The sequence below is a fragment of the Rattus rattus genome, chromosome 9, assembly GCF_011064425.1.
Source record: "Rattus rattus isolate New Zealand chromosome 9, Rrattus_CSIRO_v1, whole genome shotgun sequence".
Classification (NCBI taxonomy): domain Eukaryota; kingdom Metazoa; phylum Chordata; class Mammalia; order Rodentia; family Muridae; genus Rattus; species Rattus rattus.
The window spans coordinates 69,643,205-69,667,783 of record NC_046162.1 but is presented as its reverse complement, the minus strand read 5'-3'; the positions used below and the strand labels follow the sequence as shown (position 1 = coordinate 69,667,783).

At 49.9% G+C, this 24,579-nt stretch overlaps 2 protein-coding genes across 5 annotated transcripts in view; one reads left to right on the top strand and one right to left on the bottom strand.

Annotated features, from left to right (window-relative positions):
• The window catches only part of Slc16a6 (solute carrier family 16 member 6), a 23,356-nt gene extending 20,808 nt beyond the window's left edge, over window positions 1-2,548 (bottom strand). Inside the window, exon 1 of one of the 2 annotated variants that reach the window (XM_032912610.1) lies at window positions 2,228-2,548. In XM_032912610.1, coding sequence (XP_032768501.1) covers window positions 2,228-2,472 — 245 coding nt within the window. In that variant the 5' untranslated portion in view covers window positions 2,473-2,548. Of the gene's footprint in view, window positions 1-1,480; window positions 1,790-2,227 lie in introns of those variants that run through there. The other variant, XM_032912611.1, reaches the window with a different exon arrangement.
• Arsg (arylsulfatase G) overlaps window positions 1-24,579 on the top strand; it is a 114,603-nt gene that overhangs the window by 20,802 nt on the left and 69,222 nt on the right. The window contains exons 1-2 of one of the 3 annotated variants that reach the window (XM_032912606.1): window positions 1,171-1,277; window positions 18,097-18,990. In XM_032912606.1, coding sequence (XP_032768497.1) covers window positions 18,773-18,990 — 218 coding nt within the window. In that variant the 5' untranslated portion in view covers window positions 1,171-1,277; window positions 18,097-18,772. Of the gene's footprint in view, window positions 1-1,170; window positions 1,278-16,890; window positions 17,189-18,096; window positions 18,991-24,579 lie in introns of those variants that run through there. The other 2 variants (XM_032912604.1, XM_032912605.1) reach the window with 2 other exon arrangements.

Here is a 24,579-nt window from a genome sequence, read left to right as displayed (position 1 = left end):
GGAAAAAGGAGAGAATATAAAATGAGATAAACTGGAGTGAGGTTCTTCGATTGTACACCTTACGGGCGCTGCACTCAGGAAGCCAAGACAGGAAGTGAGCTGTGTGTTGAAGCGGGCTTCTCTACACAGCGAGTTTCACGTCAGTTTGGGCTACAGGATGAGACCGGCTGTGTTATCGAAGGGGGGGTGACGGAATTGTGCCTTAAATAAATGGGCCTCTTCCAGGACCTGGAGATTCGTAGTACCTGGGACATTCGATGTGATTTAATTTGTGGTAAGGGACTGGACTGTGACACAGCCTCTGGGGTTAAGTCTAGGGCCAGTTCTGGGCGAAGTTCAAAAGACCAGCTTAGAAGGCAATGAGAGGGCTGCTGGTGTCAGCAAAACAGAGAGGCACTGGGAAGCTCCCTCAAGGTGTAGCCAGGAGAATACAGCTTCTGACAAGTTGTCTCCAGCCTCACTTTCGTGGACCCGTCGGGGGTGGGGGGAGGGGGGGAGGTTCGTTTGAAGTCTCTGTTTAAAAAACAAAAACCCCAACTCTAACCTGCTAAACTGCCTCAGCCACGTTGAATGAATCACTGGCTACAGCCAAGTCACCCTTTTTTTTTTTTTGCAAGACCATGGAGTTGAAACCCAAGCCCCTAATTTTAGTGTCTTGCTCTGGAGTTCCACTGAGGAAAAGTCCTGGAAACCACAAAAGGAAAACTCAGGGCCAGTGGTACTCATTAAGACCATTTTTCCACTTGACTGCACTGTTTATTCAAGTACTGTCAGTTTCTATCTTAGATGACCGTTCCCTTAATTACCAGAAAAGGTGTTTCGACTGTATTCTCCCCAACCCCCAGAGCCACATAACAGTGCTTGGTACATGGGGGGATCTTGCCATAGAAGCTGGCATATTCTTGTAGCTAGACACTCATCGGTATGGTTTGCAAAAACAATCCGATCGCCGGAGGCTGAAAACGCAATCCTAAGGTAAAAATGTCCTTCGATAAAAGCAGCCGGCACAGTGTCTAGCTGTGCAAACAACCAGCTTCCAGGTGAAGAACTTTGTAATGGTTTCCCCACTTTCCACGATCTTCTCCCCCCCTTCCCTCTTGTTTGATGACATTTTTACACGCCATCTAACAAACTTCTATCACTTGTCAGCTGAGGTGCAGGGAATGAAAACAAACCAGAGGGAAATTAACCTATTTCCTCTGTAAAATCATTCTCCCCCGCCTGGAGCCGCTCAGATGCAAGACACTTTGCTGCCGCTGGTAGCCCGGGCGAACACTGTAAGTAGTGCGGGACCAGCAGGCAGTGGGTGACAGTGCAGACCGTCAAGGTGTGGGACCCACGCTCCGAAGGGAAATGTGTCTCCCTCTAGGACCGCCCTGGGGAGGGGGGAAATGGGGATGGAGACCCGGAGTCCCACTTTCCCTCGTGCTGCCTCAGTGGCCACCTTGGGTGCGCGCGCGAGCCTGGGGAAGGAAGGTACCTCTCTGACATTTCGCTCTGGTGACGCGCAGGCAACTTCATGAGGAAAATCCAGAGGGTCTGAGACGGTCGCCGGACTCGCCTCACAACCTAGCTCCTTTCGCCCCTGGTTGGGGGACGATCAAAGGCCAGGGCACCCTTTAAGGAATTTCCCAGAACCCATCTCTACTTAGGGTCATGGACATTCAACTCTCAGCTGCCCACAACTGCCCGAGAGCGCGTCATCCCGGTGGCCCCGAGCACTCCCAACTGTCAGAATATTTTTCGGATTAACCTCTTCAAACTGTTAAAATGTTAAGTGCTTTCCTCCTCCTCCCCGCCCTTAAAAAAAAAAAAAAAAAAAAAGCTCCGACACATATTAAAAAAACAAAAAACAAACAAAAACCTATACCCCACAATCAAACTTTTAAGCATGTAAAATAATAAAACCAACTCACCAAGTTAGAAGGGAAGAGAATAAACCCCAAAAGGCTCCCAATAAGGCGGAGGCTGGGCCTCCGGAGCCTTCTTATAAACCGCTCCGTAACACGAGAAAAAAGGTTTAACCCCTTAGGGCGTGGGCCAGAGTCTCTATCAAGTTGGCTCCCGCCCGGGAGCCTCGAGTACCCTGGCCCCCAACCCACGCCAGCCTCGGCCACCCGAGCCACACCCTCCCCCCGCCCCCCAACCCTGTCGCCTCCTCCCTGGCCGTGCGTGCCGCCGCCCGCGCCCCGGCCCCGCTTCTCTCTGCCTATCTCTTATCCTATACCGGCTGCAGCCGGTCTCCGCCGGCCTCGGGGGCGCGCCGCCGACCATGTGCTGGGAGCGCCGAGCGCCTGCAAGGAGGGGGCCGGCTTGGTGCGCGCGCGCGGGCCCACGTGGATCGGGGCCGCGCAAGGCACGCGCCCCGCCTGCCGGCTGCCGGGGCTGGGGGTCACGGAAGGTAACCGCGCTGCCATCGCGGGTCGCCCATCCCCGCCGACGCCTCTGGGGTCCTTGGCCCGACGCCCTCATCCCCCTGATTCGCGCGTGCCCGTGGGATCCCGGCCCGATCGGATCCCGGCACTTAGCTGCAGTGCGAGCGGGAGCGCGATCGAGCCCGGGGCGACCGAGTGCGCCCCTGCACCCCCTCTCCGAGCGCAGCTCCCGGGTCCGCCCGCGCCCTGAGGATTTGGGGAGCCAGTGAGGAGGCTTGGGGGGGATGGAATGCGGGGGACAAGGGAGGCGCGCGTTTGGGCTGGTCCCGCGCGTCGCTGGTCCCGGACTGAACAGGTTCCTTCCAGTTTGGGTGTGAGCGGAGCACGCGCGGGATCCTGAGTTCCTCCTTTAGAGACCACTTCCCCTACAAAATTTCGTCAACTCGCGCGCCCCGCCAGTTCCCCTTCCGGGCATGGGGGGGGGGTGCCGCAATGGGCCCCAAGGAGCCCGCGGCCCGATGGCTGCCGGTGCACTGTCGTCTTCCCCCCAATACCTCCCTCCCGGCCCGTGCCGCCTTGTTTGCAGCCGCACCAGCCGCCAGCATCCGCGCTGCCCGAAAGGGATGGCAGAAGCCTGGCTGAGTCAGCATCTCCGCTTCTCCGTGCTCGCGCACCCGCCTAGGCGGCGTGAGCACAGGTGCACAGCAGCCTTACCCTCCCGGAGGCCTCTGTGGGGGTTCGGGAGCCCCGACACCTCCAAGCCACTTGACCCCAAGGTCACTGTGAACTAAGTGGTTGCTTCCCGGGAAGCCCGAGTTATTCCTGAGGACACCACGTGTGTGAGGATTAGGGACTATTCAGAGCCAGAGGGGGCGCAAAGTTGGTTTCCTAGACTCCATCTCACACCTCTGGAGAAAAACTGGGAGCTGCTTCGCAGCAAAGGCGTATTCTCCGCATTTCCCCAGGTTGCTTGGTTGTGTCTTTCTGTGTTAGAAACTCCAGAGAACCTACTTTGGGAGTGTGCCTGAAGGGTAGCCACAGGGAGGAGACCCGGTTCTTAATTTTAATAAAAGCCCTTCCTTGCTCAATGATTTCCCCCACGATTTGGGAATGCAGTCATCCAGTGCTGTTAATAGGCTCTGGCGTGGGCTAAGTGGGGAAGCTAGTGTATTGGTACATGGTGTGTTATTACGGTCCCTGCAGTCCAGCCAGGCTACGACTGAATAAGAGCCGGCAAATTTGTAAGCATAATTAAACCTTTCCCCCATCCCAGACACATGGTGTGGTCCACGCTGGCTTCAAACTTATATTTGAACCCCTGATCCTGGTTTGTGTTTGTTTTTCTAAAGACACGATCTCACTAGTCAAGCCAAGACTAGCCTAAAACTGAGGATCCTCCTGTCTCAGCCTCCAAAGCAACGGGATTATAGGTTTTCATAACCATGGTCTGTAACTGGTCTATATTACCTAGGCTAACCCGTCCTCCAGCCTCAGCCTGCACAGTAGATCTGACTACCGGCACGAGACACTCTGCCTGGCTGGAGATGGGTGTGCTTTTAAGATACATTTTAAAGATGGGGCTCAGGCTAATCTTGGGCTTGCGATCTTCCTGTCTGTGCTTCCCAAGAGCTGAAAATGCTCGCATGTGCCGTGATGCCTACCTACCTTTTCAACCTCTTGAGTTTAAGAATTAGACGGTGCCCGAGGTCCTAGCTATCTATGAGTGATTAGCAGGATGAAACCGGGCTGTTGGAGGCCGTAACAACAACAAGGTAGAGTTATTATTATTATTATTATTATTATTATTATTATTATTAGTTTTATTTATTGTATATGAGTACGCTGTCATTGTCTGATGACACCCAGAAGAGGGCGTCGGATCCCATTTCAGATGGTTGTGAGCCACCACTGTGTGGTTGCTGGGAATTGAACTCAGGACCTCTGGAAGAGCAGTTGGTGCTCTTAACCCCTGAGCCATCTCCCCAGCCCCAGGTAGAATTTTTAATAATATATTGCTACTATTTTATTATAACTAATTGTTTTATATTTGTGTGGGTTCCGATACTGAATTACGTGACGCCTGCGTGGTTTTATGTGTTCGCTTTGTTTTGTTTTTCCAGACAGGGCTTCTCTGTGGAACAGCTCTGGCTATCCTGGAACTCTCTTTGCAAACCAGGCAGTCCTCAAACTCACAGAGACCTGACAAAGGTGTGGGCCACTAGGCCTGGCTTGTTTGGGTTTTTGAGATATATAATCTCATGAGGATGACCTCAAATTCCTGATCCTCTCTGTATTCACCTCCCAAATGCTTGGAATTATAGGTCTGGAATTATGGTGCCTGGCTCGTCCTGGTGTGATTTGGTCCTATCAGTAGCCCTCTGCAAATGCATGATTCCCATTTTAGAGATGAGGCAAATCGAGGAAGAGAAGTGGTCACATGACATTTTTAGATTATACCCACCCAGGCCTAGTTTGCAACTAGCGATCCAAAGTTGACTTGGACCACTGGTGTTCGGATGAGGAGAGGTGGCCGGAATCCAGCCTCGATGGATGACTTGCTAGTGCTGGTTAGAGACAGGCCTCACCTTTTCCCCTTGAAGCCCAGCGATTCAGGGCAAAAGACGAAAACCCCTGTTTTCCTCGCTTCTCCAGTACTGCATTACCATGCTAATCAAAGCCCCCAAACAAAACTAACTTTGTTGAGTCCTAAATAAGAACAAAGAGACCTTTGCAGTCTGGAGTAGAGGACCAGAAAAATCAGGAAATTTAGCTAAGGGCCGGGCTGTACGGCTGTCCTCTTCAGTAGGTCAGTGGGAGTCTGTAGGGCAGGCAGACCCCCCTCTGTGTCTTCCTCTGCAGCAGGCGAGGCAATACGTTTGCTCTGAGAGTCCCTCAGCATCTTCTTGGGGGTGTGTGTGGAGAGGGAAAACAGCTTCCTCAGAGCTGCCCCGGGCTCTCTCTTTTTTTCCCCTAGTCTTCTTGCTTAGGGTCATTTGCATGAGAACAGATTCCTTTGTGCAAAGTTGGCCTGCCTGTTCCCTGTCCACGCTTATAGTCTTTGGGGTGGGTTGCTAGGCAGATATGACCTTGGCTTGCAAGTAAGCTCATAGCTTTTACCAGCCTGTGAGAACTTCGTCTTGGGAAGCCAGCTGAAAGGAGGCTCCCCCAGAGCTCAGAGGGAGGGTCCTGCGAGCCTGCTTTGGGCTGCCGCGTCTTCAGGATTGTCCCAGAAGAGGAGAGCGTGTGAGGGGCCTATTCGGAAAGGCCTCAGCCTCTCAGGGTTCCACTTCCCTTCTTCCTGTCTCCGTCCCACCTCTGGTCGCCTACCCAAGGGCTTCTGTTCTGCTTGGTTGGTTTAGATGCTGTTATAGTTAATTCTTGCTTTTAAAAACGGTGATATCCGATTCTCTAGTGACAGAGAAGCTCCCCTCTGTGCTGTCTGGGACTCTTCAGTGAACTGAAGTATCCAGGTAGAGGGGCTGCGTGCTTATCTTGTGGTCTGGACTCCCACTTGATAGGCTGTAGAAAGGAAGGAGAAACTTCACGGAGGGGCTGCGGGCGTTTGGGAGAGGAACAGCTAGTGATCGCGGGGGTCACAGCCTGCACCCCAAAAGCCAAGAACAGCCATCCCATCCTTAAGCCAATGAAAGCAGCCAGATAAATAGAAACAGGAGAAAGGGGGTGATTTATTCAATAGAGTCACATTGGAAATGGGAATAAAGAGGTCTAGTGAGCCCCTCTCCGGACTTAAGTCCACCTGCAGGGTCCTGGAGGGAGAGTAAGGCTTAATTAAAGGGCCAGAGACATCTAAGTAACTCCCTTCGTCGAGGCGTGATTCTGCCCAGCATTGTCTGAACTCCACCCCCACACTGTAAGATGATTTGACAAGTTATTACATCTGGGAGACAAGCTCCCCTTCTGGGTGATTCCTCTCCTTAAGCCCAGCATGAGGTTCTGGGGAGGGTATCTCCTAGTTGCAGGGGGGTGGTCCATTATTTCAGTAGCCCGATAGTCAGGTGGAGAGACACAAGCGTCTTTCTCTTTTGAGTGTCTCCTTTTTCACAAGGACAGGATTCCCCACAGTGTCCCAGGCTCAAGGACTGGAAGTTTATAAGGGTTTGCTGCTGTGCTGGTCTCCCAGGGCGCTTCCTTCCACAGAGTGTCACACAGTCTGTGGCTCCTGGGGAGCTGAGTAGAATGGAGCTCTGTGGTGTGTAGAACCGGCAGGGAGGATCTTGGGAAGTTTGGTGTGTGTGTGTGTGTGTGTGTGTGTGTGTGTGTGTGTGTGTGCGTGTGTAGGGAGTGCCGCACGGAATGACAGGAAGGCAGAGTGGGTGAGAGCATGTTGTATTTGGGGACAGTGAGGTCACTCAGCAGTGGGGGCCTCTGCGGATGTGCCGTCCATCACACCCGGTTATCATCCAGTGGCCTATCGATGACTTGCCCGTGGCTGTGTCTCATTAACTCTGGAGCAACTTGGATTTCAACACCACCACTTTTCTCTCCCAGCCTTCTCAGTCTTCCTAGCTCACGGCTCCCGCAGTGTGTCATCCCCCTCGGAACATAGCCTTGGGCCTGTGTGTGTGTGGGGGGGAGTCCTCAAAACAAACCCAGACAGTCAGAACAAAGTGTTAACTACGTTGCATTTAGGAACGAATCCATGTGATACTGAGCTTCATAATGTGACTTTGGGTCATGAAAACCAATTCTGAGATGTTGGAGAGCTAGGTATTAAAACACTGGGCCAGTGAAATCCAGCTTCCCCCTGGACAATTTCTGAGGTGGCTCGACCTGCCACACTCCTTCTGACTTAAGGAAAATGAAAGCCGCTCTCCTTCTATCTGTGCCTCAAGAGAGTCCTTGCTTCCTCTGTCTGTCCAAACAGACACTCATGGGTCTCCTGGAAGACAGATAGTCTTAGCCTGTTTTTTTTTTTTGTTTTTTGTTTTTTTTTTTAACTCTTTAGGAGCAAAATAGTGCTTGCTTCCTGGTGGCTAGGAAGGACAGCGATCATGTAGTTCAAGGACTGCCCTATGGAGAAGAGGCCAGGAGAGGCCCTGCCTGGTTGGAACTCTGCTGTGGCCTCTGGAGAGCTCCAGCATTCAGCCGGTTTAGGAGAGATGACCGGGAACTCTGAAGCATGCTGTTAACCTCGCGCAAAACCCGCGCCTGGGGTGTGTTCCCTTCTCTGAATTACTCCTTTATATTTTTAAATAATTTATTTATTTTTACCTTATGTGCATTGATGTTCTGTCCACATGCATGTCTGTGTGAGGGTGTCGGATCCCCTGGAACTAGTGCTATAGACAATTGCGAGCCACCACATGGGTGCTGGGAATTGAACTGCGGTTCTCTGGAGGAGCAGTTGGTGCTCTTAACCGCTGAGCCATTTCTCCGGCCCCTCTGAATGACTTATTATCTAGTTCAGATGATAGGAAATATGTCATACTGAAGGTAGGCTTTATCTCTTTTTTCTTTGGAGCGTGTGTGTGTGTGTGTGTGTGTGTGTGTGTGTCTGTCTGTCTGTTTGTCTGTCTGTCTGTCTCTGTGTGTGTGTGTCTCTCTGTGTGTGTGTGTCTGTGTGCGCACACGCGAGCGTGAGTGTGTGCACACAGGCCAGGCATCTTCTTCGATTGATCTCCACCATACTTTTTTGAGATCTGGTTCCTTGTTAAACCAGAAGCTCATCTTTTCAGCTAGGCTGAGTTGCCAACATCCCCAGGGATTCCTCTTGTCCCCATCTCCCCGCCACTGGGATCACACACACATCGCCTTGCCTGGCTTTTATGTCCGTGCTGGGGATCTGAACTCAGGTCCTCATCCTTGTGCAGCAATCACCAAACTGAGTTTGCCATCTCGTGAGTGCCTGATTTTCTTTTTCTTCTTTTCCCTTGGAGCTGGGGATGGAACCGACGACCTGACATGTGTTACGCAAGCCCTCAACCGCCCAGCCACACCTCCAGCCCTCTAAGACAGCTTTTTTTAACAAGTGATTATCTGGAAGGAGAAGTCAGAAAAGGTCATCTGAGGTTAGAGGAAAGTGAGGCGATGAAGCTGGGTTTTCAGGGCAGGGCCGATCAGGCCGGGACTTCATTGTTCATCGTTGAATTCCCCCATTCAGCAAATACTGATTGAACACTTTCTGGGCAAGGTACTGGGATTAGGCAGTGTATGAAACATAGTGAAGTTCCTACCATCGCTGAGTTGCTGGCGTGCTGGGGCAAGTGTTTGGGATGGGTCCCATAGCTCCTACATCCAGCTAGCACAGCAAAAAGGAAAATTCTCCTTCCACCCCCATCCACCAGCCATTTAGACCTCATAGATCTAGTGCCCCAAACCAGATTTGCTAGGAGAGAGCTTTTTACCAACAATACCCGCTGTCACCAGGCTCTGCCCAGCAGAGGGACCTAGCTCACGGTTAGCAGAGATGGAACAGAGGTCCCGTGACAAGGAGCTGTAGTTTGGGAGCTGGAAAGTGCACACCAGAATGACCTTTCTGCCCTTGCCCTCCTTTCAACATTGCTCAGGCCCCAGGTGTCTGGGACCCTTGATGCTGCTCAGCTGCCAGTGCTTTAGTTCAACAGAAATTTCAGTAAGGCACTGGGCTGTGGTCACCCTCTCTCCTGATATCTTTTCAGTGCTCAAAGGAGAGACAGAAGCCCAGTACAGGCCTTTCCAAATACTTGAGTTGTTTCGTTCTCCTGTGTTGTTGGAGGTGAAGGACATTCACTATGGCTTTGTCTCCAGCTAAGTGAGGAACCAGAGACACAGCGATTCTATGTCATATCCGATGTCACCGAGCTAGCGGGTGACTATGCTGAACTCATAATCTAGAAATACCCTCATGGGGCGTAGAATATAGATTAGTGGCAGAGGTCTTATCTAGCATGCAGCAGGCTCAGGGTTTGAGCACCCCGGAAAAGAGCAGGGAGCTGGGGAGATGGCTCAGTGGTTCAAGGGCTTACCATTCAAGCTTGAGGGCTCGTTCAGATTCCTAGCAGCCACGTAAACGCCAAGGGTGGGCATGGCAGGCCCTCAGGAGCCAAGCCACCAGGAGCTCCTCCCTGGCTGGTGTGTGGCTACCTCATGGCTACATTGGTTCTCTCCATTAATCCTGTCAGACCCTCCATCCTGGTGACATCTCCCGCCCTCATTACCTCCTAGGTACCGTCATCTCCTGGGGAGGTACAGCCTTGTCATCCCAGGTTCAGGGGTCTGATGAGAACAAACTTTCAACTTGAATCAGGTTTCACTCTTACACCCTCTATCCATCTGCAGAGGAGGAGAGAGAGCTGAAGAAGCATTTTATGTAATAATACCATAGGGGACGCAAGTTAGCTAAAGCCAAATTTGGGAAAATGAAATGTATGGAGCAAACAAGTCCATTTGGTTTTGGGTGTCTGTTTTTTAATGTATATTGCAGGCAGAAGGAGAGGGGAGCATTTAAATGAGAAGGAACAGGGACCGAATGCATTGCACGCCAGGGAGACCTTGCCTAGATCTGGCTTGGAATAAAGAGCTGCGTCATGCTTATGAAAGCTGTCTGTGGCAGTGCGTACCAGTCGTCCCTGTGCTTGCTGAGATGGCCTTTCAGTGACCAGGTTATGGGGATCATCATCAATGGATTAACCCACCAATGACTCCAGGCCAGCCTATCTCAAACCAAACCAAAACCAAAACCAAAACCAGGTGTCTGGGAGATAGCCCAGTGGGTAAAGTGCTTATGTGTACGCCGTGAGTCCATTGCCTCACACACTACACACACATACACACACACCACACACACATATGCACACATTACACACACACATACATACACATACACACCACACACATACACACATATACACACACCTATACACACACACACACACACATACACACACACACACACACACACACACACACACACACACATACATACACACATACCATACATACACACACACAAACACACATATACACACACCTACACACACATACCACACACATACACACACCACACACACATAAACACACATTACACACACATACATATACATACATACAAACCATCCATACATATCCACACACAAACACACATATACACACACCCACACACACACCACACACACACACACACACACACATACACACACACACACATACATACATACACACACACACACACACACACACACATACACACACACACACACACACACACACACACACACACACACACACACACCCTGAGCTGTGGGGTTGAGCTTGCAGTCCAGCCAGCCTAGTCTGAAAGACAGATAACTCCTGAGGAATAATACTCAAGGTTGAGTCCTACATACACACACACACACAAACACACACACACACACACACACACACACACACACACACACCACACCAAAAATTTAAAAAAAAAAAACCCAAAACAAAAAAAAAGAATATAAAAAAAAAAAAGAATATTTGTTGGCATTGGGTCAGTAACAAATAATTATTAATCTATAAAAATTGTAGCTATTTAATTTTTTTCCATCTTTTAGAGCACTGTATAGGAATATTTGTTGCTCAACTTGTTGCTGTAACAAAATGCTTACAGAAACAATGTATATTTTGGCTCACATTTTGGAGGCTTCAGCAGTGGGTGGCTGGCCCCATCGCTCTGGGTCTGGAGGGGCGGAACATCAGGCTGGAGAGCACAGCCAGGCAGCGGAGTGATAGGAAACATCTGGGGATAAGATATACAATGACTTGCCTTGAATTAGGTCTCACTTCCTAATGGTCCATTCAGTTCCGAAGTCGTTGGTGGGTTAACCCATGGAAGAAGTTTGTTCCCCATAAACCATTCACTGAAAGCCCATCATGGGCCTTGAAAGATGGCACGACAGTTAGGATCAAAAACTATTTTCGTACAGGACCTGAATTTGGTTTCTGGCACCCACGCTGTGTGACTTAACCCATCTGTAACTGTAGCTCCATGGAGCCTTATGCCCTCTTTTTGACCTCTGCAGGCTCCTGTACTCCCATGGTCTACGTACGTACACCCCGGCACACTCACACACATACAATCAAATAAATAAACAGATCTGAAAGCAGAGGCTGGAGAGATGGCTCAGCCGTTAAGAGCACCAGCAGAGGACCTGGGTTCAGTTCCCACCTCCTATACAGCGGCTCACGGCCGACTGTAACTCCTATTCCAGGGGACCCGATGTCCAGTTTTGACCTCCACAGGGACCACACAACTAGAAAAAAAAAAAGAGAAACAATCCCATATGTTTCGAGAAGGGAGGGGCAAAGGGATGCGGAGGGGGCGACATCTTGATCAGACTGGCGGGGAGTTGATACTTGTTGGGTTTACGCGCAGGGTTAAGTAGGTGTGAGCGTCTCAACGTTTGTATGTCTCGCCACATCCGCAACGAAGTGTTTCACAAGTAATAAGCAAATGTGGCTATTAAAAACATCTTTAAGACTGACCTTACTGTTCTCGGCGGTGAGGGTCAGGTGTGTGACCCCGAGCCCTCTCCCCTTGGTGCTTCGCTTTCTCCAGTAGGGGAGTGAGGTTTAAAGACAAGATGGGGCTCAGACGAACAGCTGCTCCTCCAGGTCTTCTGTGCTTCTAGAACCAGATATAATTTCTGAAGGGCTCCTAGGCCTTTGGATGCATGGCCTGAGGCCACTTTGGCACTCCCAGGTTGGCTTTTGTCACATGGTTTCTGTCTGCGACAATCTCCACAGGTGGTCTTGGGCTACACCTGGACAGGATGTCCTTTCTCTCCCGGTGATGACTTTCCTGGCAACGGTGGCTCCCAGAAGGGAAAAACAGGATCTGGCTGGAGACGCATAATGCATAAATAAATATGGAAATAAAGGTCTTAGTGGATTGAGTGGAATGGTTTTCCTAACCTCAGCGAATATATTCTGTTTTGGCTTTTCAAGACAGTGTCTCTTTGTGTAGTCCTGGCTGTCCTGGAACTCTCTCTGTAGAGCAGGGTGGCCTCAAACTCAAGAGATCTGCCTGCCTCTGCCTCCTAAGTGCTGGGATCAAAGGCGTGCACTACCACTGCCCAGCTTCAGTGGGGTCATCTCATCAAAGATGTATCAATTATTTTTCTCCCTTGCTGTGACAAAATAACCAGTGAAAGGGAGGGAAAGAGAGGAGGAAGGTTTGTTTGGCCTGCTAGAAGGCACAGTCAATCTTTTGAGAGTGACAGGATGTTCTCATCTGTGAAGTTCAGGCTGGAGAACTCCCCACCCCCACCAAGGGGCGAAGCAAAATTTAAGGAGTCACCACACTTAGGCTCTGTGAGTTTGGGGTGTCCCCTGATCATGGGCTACCTCTGTCTCCTACACTCTATAGGTGGCTGTCTCTGTCTCCTACACTCTATAGTTGCTTCAGTCTCCCTCAACCCACACTCTCCTCAGGTAGACATTCTGAATGTCTTGACTTCTTCCCCTTCTGACATCTCCCAGATACATTTGTAGCAGCCCCAGGGATTCTGTTACTGTGTCATCTTGCCATCTTGCCTTTTAGCCCTCTCGCCAGCCCTCCTCTGCCTTCCAGTCTGTGTTGCTCTCTATTCACTAGGGTCATCTCAGGAGAGGGAACCTCAGCTGAGGAAATACCCCCATCAGATTGGGTTTGTAGGCAAGTCCATGAGGGCATTTTCTTGATTAATGATTGAAACGTGAGGGCCCGGCCAGTGGACAATGCTGTCCCTAGGCAGTCCTGGATGGTATAAGAAAGCAAGCTGAGTAGGCCAGGGAGAGCAAGCCTCTAGGTGCCTGCCCTCACTTCCCTTGGTAGTGGACTAAGCTATAAGATGAAATAAACCCTTTCTTCCCTAAGTTGCTCTTGGTCATGGCCTTTATCCCAGCAATAGGAGGCCAGCTTGTCTTCACAATTACTTCTTTGTGGCTTGCCACCTGCTCTAGATCTCGGCCTTCCCTGATCACTCTGCCCGTGGTGCCCTTGGCTTATTATATGCCTTTGTCTCCCAAGACTCTTCGACTTCCTTTTGAGCGGTATTACCCTGAACTCCCTTTTCACTGTGCACCTGCCCACTCCACACATCTGACACCTTTCTGCTTCTGCGTCCACAGCTCTCCTGTTTTACTTTCTCCATGTTCCCCTCCCCCAGAGCAAACCAAAGTGGTGCAAGGGTAGGGATTTTTGTCTGTTTCATTCATGGCTGCGTGCACAGCACCTAGATTACCGTGCTAGCGCACACATGGTGCACCAATGATTGAGTGCCTGGGAGAACCACCCCTGACCTTGTGTGGACAGCTGGTGCCCCAAGGCCCCTCCTGGTAAGTCCCCATGTGACTCCTGGCCCCTTGCCAGCGTATAGGCCGTGCCCTGAGTTGGCTGGCGAAACAACAGGACTCTGCAATCAGACACTTAACTTCTCCTTTCTCCTTTGTCTTTGTTGGCCTCAGTTCATCTGAAGCTTCGTTTCTGGAAAACCAACACAGCCCCGAGCCAGAAAGGTCTGTCCAACCTCCTTGTTGTTTCAGCTGTTTTCAAGGTTCTCTAGGAGGATGCTTGACCACAGGGAGGTCTGTGGGAAGCCAGGGTCAGGTGATGGGGTGGACGTCCAGCCCGAGGTCACGGTCACGGAGACGCTGCTCAGCCCATCTGCAGCTCGCCTCAGAGCATGCAAGCCTCGGCAGAGAGCCTGTTTGTGGGTCCTTTCTTTATCCTCACCCATAAGTGAACCTGGACACTAAAGGGAAGAAAACCTTTGACATGCCTTTTTACAGCCTTTCTTTATAGCTAAGCTCAGGGCTTGGGGTTGGGGTTGGGGTAGGTAAATGGAATAGCATGTGGGAGGGGCTTAGGTTCAACCTCTAGAATCCCAACCAACCAAGTTGGGGAGGGGCGGGTAGGGAGAACATGAGTGGTTGGTGGAGTTGATTGGCAGCTGAGGTTTGGTCTACCGCCTGGGGAAGTAGAGGAGTCGATGACACCTGCACGGCTGGGATCTATCACAGTCGGCTGGAGCAGGCGGTGGCCTTCACTTTGTAAGGCATAGCGATAAGTGGCCCAGAACCTTCCACTGAAGCGGAAAGAAGAGTGAATGCTTAGCTTGTCCAAGACTCCTCCTTTGCTGGCACTGTCGGGGAGGAGAGCTCCTTGCCGGTGCTTGCCCTCTTACCCTTTACTGTGTGCCCATTTATGTGACATGTGTCTGTCCCCGGGTGATGTGTGTCTGTCCATGGCTGCGCATGTGTATCAAGAACAGAGGTTAACCTCTGATGTCTTTCTTCAGACACTTCCCACCTTGTATTATGAGACGAGGTCTTTCACCTGCCTGGGAACTTGTTAATTTGGTTAGGCTGGCTGGTCAGAAAGCCTCAGGGATCTGCGTGCTGGGAGGAGCAGCCCTCCCTCTGCGCCACACTGGTCTTTTGGTGGGTTCTGGGTTTGAACTCACATCCTCACACATCCATAAGCAGGTACATTACCGACAGAGTTATCTCAATCACTTCAGTGGTCTCTCTAGCCCCTCCTTCCAGAAAGAGATTCATTCATAGAAACCGAGTTGGGAAAGTGACACCAGATCAGCTCCCAGGGCAGTCCACGGGGGTGGGGTGGGGGGGACATTTTCCTTAGGACAAAGAAGTGTAGAATCTCAGTCTGAATCTTTACTGAAGCCTGCGGTTCAAGTCCATCCTTTGACTTGAAAGTAAATAAGCAGAAAGGGCTTAAATGTCCCCTGGGAGGTATGGATATGAAGAATTCTGCAGTAGTGGGCTGGCTAAGGGACCTCATTTCTAGTCTATGAAAATTGGAAGTGCAGCGTTAATGCCTCCCCCCAAAAATCCTCAAAGGAATGTCCCGCCATGGAACTCTGAAGGAAAACAATCTAGTTTGATTTCCACTTTAATTTTAGCTTCCTTCTTAAATGAATTCCCCCCCTGGAATTCTCGTAAGGTCAGGTCATCCAGAGATGGATTATTGACCAGAAATGAGGCCAGGCTAGTACCCTAAGCCAAACAGCTTTAAGAAGTGAAGTCTCTTGTGGCCCTTGCTCCTGGGTAAAAGCCAGCAGGAGGCTGGGAACTAACCAGCAGGTGAACGAGTGTTTGCTGAGCACCCTCCTTATGCAAGAGTCTTCCAGAAAGGGAGAAGTCTTTGGGAACCTCAAGATCGGTGAATACCACTTGAATAACCAAGTGCGAAATAAGTCCTTTTGGGAAGTGGAAGGGTTTGCATTTCCAAACGGTTGGCTTGTGGGCCTCCAGATGTGACTTCTGTTTATCTTGAACGAGGATGACTCCGTCTGTTCGTTTGCTTTTTAGCGAGATCTTCTAGAACTCCCATCCACTGAAGCTAACAGTGGAGTTAGCTGGTCACCATGTCTGACTATGGGGATTGGCTCAGTGGGTAAAGGAGCTTGCCGCCAAAACCAGCAGCCTGAGTTTGATCCCCGGGACCCACTGGATGGAAGGAGAAAACCGACTCCTGCCTTCTGGCCCCCACATGTGAGCACCACGGTGTGTGTAAATGAACATAGGCACAAAAATATGTTATTATTTTTTCTTTTTGAGATGGGGGGGGTCTCACTTTATAGTCCTGGCTAGCCTGGAATTTGCTGCAGAGACCACTCTGGCCTCAAACTCATTAGAGATCCACCTGCATCTGCTTCCCAAGTGCTAGGATTGAAAGAAACACACCACTATGTCTGGCTCTCAAAGAAATAGAATTTGAAATATATATATATATAAACATATAATTATACAAATAATATAATTATAAAAGTGTATATAAAAGAATATAAAATTATAGTATATTATTATATAAATAATATATATTTATATTATATAAAACAAAAGAAATAGCATGTGAAATAGCAAATAGCTCCAGTCTATAGCAGTTTTATACATTACAGATTGTTTCTTTGATTCTCTCCCATGGGTGGAAGACTGTTATTTTAGAATTTCAACACTGTGTCACCTTGCAGGTTTAGAGCCTTTACGTAAACAAGGAGTGACCTGACTGTATTCTCAGCCCTGTTTGCCACCTCCATGTGGACAGCTAGCCTCCTGTCTCAGAACCAAGTCTGACACGCTTCAGGTTTGCCCACTGGAGCTGAGTCATCTCCAGTTAGGCCGTGCAGTTCCCTTTTTCTTCTAGGCCTGGAGTGATATTTTTATCCTCCAGCATCTCACTACTCCAAGAGTGAACCAAGGACAAAGGGTGTAGTTCTCACCTGGGAGCCTGCTCAAGTCCATATCTCAAAGCCATGTGTGACAGCTTGCATCTGCCATCCGAGAGCGAGAGGAGGAGGAGGAGGAGGGGGAGGGGGAGGAGAAAGAGGAAAAAGAGGAGGAGGAGGAGGAAGAGAAAGGAGGAGGAAGAGAAAGAGGAGGAGGAGGAGGAGGAAGAGGAGGAGGAAGAGAAAGAGGAGGAGGAGGAGAAGGAAGAGAAAGAGGAGGAGGAGGAAGAGAAGGAGGAGGAAGAGGAGAAAGAAGAAGAGAAAGAAGAGGAGGAGGAGAAGGAGGAGGAGGAGGAGGAGGAGGAGGAGGATCAGGAACCCAAGGTCATCCTGTGCTCTGTATTGAGTTTGGGCCACGTGAGATCCTGTCTTGAAAAATCAGTCCAAGGAACAGAGAACGATCCCCCAGCCTTCCCACTGGATTGGCTGCTTTGTTTGGTTTTTGAGAGTGGGACTTCGACTGGTCTTCAACTGGCTATGTAGTAGAGGATGACCTTGAACTTCAGACCTTTCTGCCCCACTCCTACTTCCAGAGGGCTGGGATCCTGGATCTACCTCACCACGAACAGTTTATGGAATGTGGGGATCGAACCCAGGGCTTTGCGAGTGTGCGTGGTAAGCAAGCACTCTGCACGCCGAGCCCCAGCCCCAGCCCTGAATTTGCTGATTCATATGCACGCCCGGGTATGAGAACCTTTGGCTAAACGGTGTCTGACAGCACATCCTTGCACGTCTTGTGCGTGCTAAGTTACAATGAGCTACACCTTCCAGCCACAGATTCTCTTACTAAAAATGCCATGATTGGAATGGGCAGAGACATGCTTCTGTTTACTCTTTGGGACTTTGCCGGCAGCGTTTAATTATGAAACACACAGAGAAACGGAAAGCATTCTACAGAGATGACTTATGTCCTCTACCTAGATCTATTATAAACTTGGTTTTCACGAGTATCCTTTTTTTTTTCCCCCAAATTAATTTCTCCGGGGGAGGCTGTTTGTTTGCTTTGGGATAGCATCTTACGTATCCCAGGCTGGTCTCCCAGTAGCTGGGAATTACTTTAAACTTCTGGTCTTCTTGTATCTACCTCACAAGTGCTGGTACTACAAACACCTGGTTTATGAGGTACTGGGGATTGAACCTGGAGCTTTGTGCATTCTAGGCAAGCACTCTGTGAACAGAGCTACATATCCTCAGCCTCCTAGGTTAACTCATGCCAAGGATTTCTTAGGGGAACATTTAGGTCATGTCATGGCCATTCTTAGCAATTGTGTATTGATCACGAGACTTTTCTTTTTTAAACTCTTTCTTTTAAAATTCTCAATGGGTTTGGCCCTTTGTGGTGGTAGGGGAGGGGAGGCACCAGGGAGAGGTTAGCAGACTGGGAGCTAGCTGACCCAGGACGCTAGGGCTCGGTTATCCTCATTCATAGCGTGTGTGAATCGCAAAGGAGTCATCTCTAATGTGACTGCCAACCCTGTTACTATAGGTCCATTGCAAATATTATTGCCGCCCTTGTTTTCCAGGGGGAAGAAACTGACGAGCCAGTTAAACACTCGAAGACGAAGGAAAACATCTGTTGGCGTGGAAAAGTGATTATTTCCCAAGCTACCGAGTAAAACACAACAGGCCTGGCTGTTTGAACTCTGGTTTCTTGTCAGATTTTCTTCTTTCAGGAAACCTTACAGAAACCTCCCGCCATCTGGAACTCAGAGACTCATCTGGGAGCCGACTGTGGCTTCTAGAAGATCCAGGTGTTCTGCAGATGTGAGAATGTATCCCACAGTCACCAGATGAAGCCCTAAGCAGATGCAAGGCTTGCATTATAGCCTTAGTCTCCCCAAGTGCAAAGGGTCACTTCCTGGCTAAGTGGCCAGGAGCGGTTATTGACGTTGATGTCTGAGTGCTGCACCTGACCAGTCATCTGATTAGGCTGTGATGAGAAGACATCTTGAGGGGACCAACCCGACTTTGGGGGGGGACCACATTCTTGACCTTCTTAGATTAGGATTCCATATGGGGACCTCGTTTCTGTAGCCCCTGCCATCCCTGTAGCCATCGCTAACACCAGAGTGTTCTTGACAACTGGACTCCTTGGTGACTTCCTGCACTGAAGGTGAACAAAGAGAAAACTCTTCGAGAGATTCATGTGGTGGCCGGATATCACTTCACGAAGACAACAGGAAGTCGTTGTGTCCTACCATGGGCTGGCTCTTTCTAAAGGTTTTGTTGGTTGGCATGTTTTTTTCTGGACTTCTCTACCCGTTCGTGGATTTCTCTATCAGTGGGGAAACAAGAGCCCCCAGACCAAACATTGTGATCATTTTGGCTGATGACATGGGATGGGGTGATCTGGGAGCAAACTGGGCAGAAACAAAGGATACCACCAATCTTGACAAAATGGCTTCCGAAGGAATGAGGTGAGTCTTGAGAAAGCCAAGCAGAGCTTCTTCGTCATCCCAGTCTTTTGCTGGGGGTGCAGGCAGTGTGAGTACTTCTATTTGCTTTACTTTATAAGTGTGTTTCGCCAGTGCGCATGTGTGTGCACCATGTACATGCGTGTCTGTTGGACCCCAAGGAACTGAGATCACAGATGGTTCTAAGCCAACATGTGGGTGCTGGGAATTGAACCCAGGTCCCCTTTAAGGGCAGCAAACACTCTTATCTGAAGAGCCATCTCTCCATCCCTGCTAATGCACCTTAATAAGCCATTGATGAGTCTATGTGGCTTTCATTGCTTTATTGATTTGTCGTATTTGAAGTCGGTATAGCATCATACAGATGTCTGTCCATGTATATACTTACTTTCCCGTCATCCGTTCGTATGTCCCGTGCTCATCCATCTGCCCATCACCTGTTATCCTCCAATCAACCGTCCAATCCACGGATCTATCCATCCATTTATCCGTCATCCATTTGTCTTCTGCCCATCCGCCAGTCCATCTATGCGCCCACTCAGCCATCCAGCTGTTCACTTGGTAAGATGTCTGTATGTTAAGGGGTTGAGAATTTAGAGGTGGACAAGACAAAATTCCCTGCCCCCAAGTTACTCACTTTCCAAAAGGGGAGACAGGTTAAGAGGAAAGTAGAGCATTTTACAAATGCTCACACCGGGGGTTTTTAGAGTCCAGAGGGGAAGGGCGTTCAAGGGAATGGATGGGACAACAAAAGGAGTGCATATGTTCTGACATGTGTAGTGTTTATAGGGCGCCCATTGCAAAGCCTCACTCAAGTCCCAGCCCCTTTCCTCACTTACATGGGGAAGAAGTGTCAGAGCTTGCAGACTTCTTTGATTCCCCTTTGGGTCACTGCTGGTCCAGTTGGATACAGGGGCATGGCTGGCCAGCACGGATCCTGTCTGTGTTTTGTAAAACACCTACATTTGGCTCAGTGGGAATGGCTCATGCTCACTGCCAGGGGCAGCCTGGGGAACCTCTCCTCAGAGTTTCTGCCTCATACCTTCCAGAACTTGGAGCTTCCCCGTTGAGATAAAGACCCTCACCTCTGACTTCACCTTCTTCAGCCATCAAACTTATCCCAGCCAAGGGGAACTTTCTGGATTCTTCTTCTTCCAATCATCCAGAGACATTTAAAACCCGAACCCCATAAAACACCTCGTAAACTGTCTCTCTCCTCCGCTTCTCCATCTTGTGGCTGGCCTGGCTTTAGCTGTCACTGGCCTAGGTAAGCCCCCCTTTACTGACCTGTGTGATGAACACTTCCTGTGCTCACAGTCCACTTCCTGTGCTCACTCTGTTCACTTCCTGTTTCTAGTTGCTGCTCACCACTTAAGTCTCAGTTCCCCATGTGTCAGGTGCGCTCTGCCCTTGAAGCTTTACGTGATGAGTCTTTTCATAGCTGACCACGTGGGTCATGTTAAATAGCAGCCCCTCCCCCTTCCAAATTCACATCTGTCCAGGGTTAAGTGTTACGGTTCTGAGGGGGAAGGGTTTCCCCATAGAAGAGCCTCAGCTTTGAAGAGACAGGTATCCTGGCAACCGGGACTCAAAGAGTACCCCAAAGTCACACTGTACAACAAACCTCACACCAGATTTATTGAGAAAGACACAAGAGAGTGGCTGCCTCTGGTTGAGTAAGAAGGAACAAGGAACTGAACTAGAGGCAGGCCTTACACAGGGTTTCTTGGGGGTGGAGTTTTGCACAGTGGGGATTGGTGGGATTTCAAGTTCTGAGTTTGAGGTGAGCCCAGGGATTAGTTGGGATTTTGAGCTCTGGGATCGGTGGGTTCCCAAGTTCAGTAACTGGTGGGTTTTCAAACCTAGCAGCGAGCTTCCGACCTTTTTACCCTACACCCAGAACCCCCGAGTCTTCACAAATGCAGGATCTTGATGATTTGAGGTGGAAGCAAACGCAATGACTATTGTGGTTGTAAGAGTTGTGGGGGAGCAGGGCACAGTGGTACAAGCCTGTGCGTCTAGTACACAGGAGTCTTAGGCAGAAGGAAAGCCAAGAATTAAGGCTATCCTGGGCCACATAGACTCCCACTACCACCTCTAAACCTCAAACCCAATGAAAAAACACAGAAGATACAGAAGCAGTAAATAGAAGGATAAAGAGATCAGAGGGAAATGTCTACCAAGGAGGACTGCTGTCAGCCACAGGAAGTTTGGAGAGAGACAGAATAGATTCTCCCTCAGCTTCCAGAGGAAACCAACCCTGCTGAGACCTTCATCTAAAATCTTTGCACTGCTGTGTCCTGCAAACACTGCACACACACACACACACACACAGACACACACACACCCACACACACACACACACACACACACACACACACACACACACACACACACACACACACACACACACACACACACACACACACACACACAGACACACACACACAGACACACACACACACACACACACACACACACACACCCTTCCTAGCTCTGGGCTGCAGAGAGAAAAGTAACTTGTCTTCTCCCTACTCCCGGCGTAAGCACAAGGCTTCCTGTATAACGAGCAATTAATATCCGCTCATCAATAGATGGACTTCAGAGCCAGCATCCTGGGGCTCACCTGTGTGTACTCTCAGCTCGCTAGAAGCTGCATCAGGAAGCCGGCAAGTTTAGGGCAATCTTACCTCAAAAACAGAGGGTGTGTGGGAGCTGGTTGACATAGTTTTTAAAATGGCATCTTTTTTGTTATTGTTTGTTTTGAGACAGGACTTCTCTGTGTGACTTCCCTGGCTGTCCTGGAACATGTTCTCTATCGAATCTGGGGGCTGGCTTTGAACTCACAGAGTTCTGTGTGCCTCTACCTCCCAAGTACTGAGATTAAAGGCATGCGCCGCCATGCTTGTCATCCATCTTGAGTTTTATATGCTGAGTCCCCCCACCCCCACCTCGGGGAGACAGATCTCCCCACATACCTGGCTTCTAAATTTTTAAGAACTTCTACTTGACTATTCCAGTGGGTTCTCCAAGAGCCATCTGAATTAACATTATTTAAGCTGAGATCCGGGTGGTCCAGTCACCTCTCTCCCAAGTTGCTCCACCGATGCCCTACTCTGGGCAGAAGCTGGCCGGGTGCAAGCTCAGTCTGGTGGGGACTCCATTACTCTGCTCCTCTGAGCCCTGAGGATGGTCAGGTGGATGGCGCTCAGTCACGAGGTCGGTGGCTTTCCATTCTGTGTGCTGACTACGTGAAAGGCAATCTTCCAACTAAGCCGTGGCTGATGCTGGCCTCAGGCCTCGTTCCTCAAATGTCGTCTACCTTTTAATTTCTTTTATTTCTTGATTCTTTAAAAAATGCACGAGGCGGGCGCTTACACTAGGGCAGTGGTTCTCAACCTGTGGATCTCGATCCCTGCAGGGGTCGCACATCAGGTATTTCGCATACCAGATGTTTACATTACGATTCAGAACAGCGGCAAGGTTAGTTCTGAAGTAGCAACGAAATAATCTTATGGCTGGGGGGCCACCACAAAGTGAGGAACGGGTATTAAAGGGTCGAAGTGTTAGGAAGGTTGAGAGCCACTGTATTAAGGCAAGCATGTGTAGGTCGGAGGACAACTCGTAAGGAGCTGGTTCTCTCTGTCCTCCGTATGGAGGCTGGGATCAAACTCACATAGCCATGTTTGTCAGCAAGCACTTAAGTGCCCTCTGACTGGCACTGGATTTTGTTGTTGTTGTTTGTTTTGGGACAAGGTCTTTCACTGCTTTGGAACTCACCAAATAGGCTTGCCTCGCTGACCAGGGATCCACTCTCTTCCTCTAAGTAGTCACCTTCACACCTGAAATTTTCCTTTTAAATGCAGATGGACCTCAGGTCCTCACACTTGCAAGGCACACATTTCCCTGACTGGGCCATTGCCATAGCCCACCCACAGGTATTTTATGGGAGAGAAAGAGAATGGCCAAGATTATAACTGTGAGAGAGGTGTTCCTAGCCAACCCAGCCCACACATCGCCCTTCCGGGCTTGCCAGGTTGACGGGTGACGCGAAAAGGCTGTTGTGCGCATGCGTACTGAAGCGCGTGGATTTTAGCACCGCGCTCACATCGCACCCTTCGTGCGTCTCTCTTGCCCCCAGTTTAGTTCTGGGTCAAGTCAATATCACTGCCGCTAGCGGGTCTGGGCGGTAGCTTAGCCAGTTGTCAAAGATCAATAGTCACTACTCAAAAGGTCAGAGGCTCCCGGGGACTTGAGAAGTGTTTCTAAAAAAGGGTCTCAGTGAGTAATGAATTGAGCTGTCAGTTCAGCCAAATACCTGGCTTAATTTCTGTTCTCAGAATTGACCACATTTCCTGTCACCGCAATGATCTCCTTCCTCCCCCCTCCCCCTCCTTCCCTCTTCTGACATGAAGCCTTGTCAGGTGTGTGTGTGTGTGTGTGTGTGTGTGTGTGTGTGTGTGTGTGTGTGTGTGTGTGTACGTGTTTGTAGTGACCTAAAGGCACATGTCAGGTTGAACTCTTGGTGTCTGGTAGGAAGAGAAAGCCTCCTACCCGCAACCGTGTAACCCTTGCATAGGCTGACCCACGTGTAGGGATGGAAGGACCCTCACTGGGAGAAATCCTCATTTTCCTCTGACCTTTGCCATTCACTTCAAGACGTTTGCTGTGGTAGCTTCCGTTCTGCCTCCCTGTGAGCCCGCAGTGTTGTGGGACAGGCAGCTTTTCCTATTTGCTCTCGAGCAAATAGGTCAAACGGACATAAGTCACGTCATGACCACACGTCAACCCGGACCAGAGGAAGATAACAAGGACCTCATGCAAGCTTTTCCCTCTTGGCTCTGTTTAATAGATGGGGGCACGGAGAGTCACAGTGACCTGGATGGGAATGAATCTTTGCAGGAAAAAGAAGCAAAAGGAACTGAAATATTAACCATTGGGGCCTTGGCGTCGGCCTGCTTAACCAAGCGCGAGATCAAAGGCGTCCATTCAGTTGCCGTGATTAGTTGCTCTTTAAGACTTAGGAGTGCAGTCATTCCACAATAAATCTCCGAGAGTGATGAGACCAGTTCTCACCTTATAGAGCCGGGTGCCTAATGGCCATTAGAGATAAGAAAAACGCTTTGAAATGCAGGGGGTGGTGTGTACTCAGAACAGAAACTGCTGCCCATCCCCCTCGCTAGAGTGCTTTCAGCTTGACCCTGATGTAACCGACTTGATGGCTTAGAGAATAGAGCTAGCATACCCTTGGTCCCCAAGAGAAAGGAGAAAGGACCTGTGCTGGGCTTCTCTCTTTCTGCTCGGTAACCTGAGAGGGACATTGAGGCTCCAGGGAGAGAAAGGCACTTTGGTAAAAAGAACTAGGGAGGCGAAAGTTTGTTACAGCTAAGCTACTTTCTGGCTGTGATCAAACACCTAACGAAAACTGCATGGAAAGAGGGCATAGTCCACTGTGTTGGGGAGTCTGAGGCCGAAGGCCACAGACAGGAAGCAGAGAGAAAAGAGTGCACTCTTTTCGGCGCTGTTGGTCTGGGACCCCACCCTATGGAATGGCGCCGCCAACATTTAGATGGCTCCTCCCACCATCAGTTA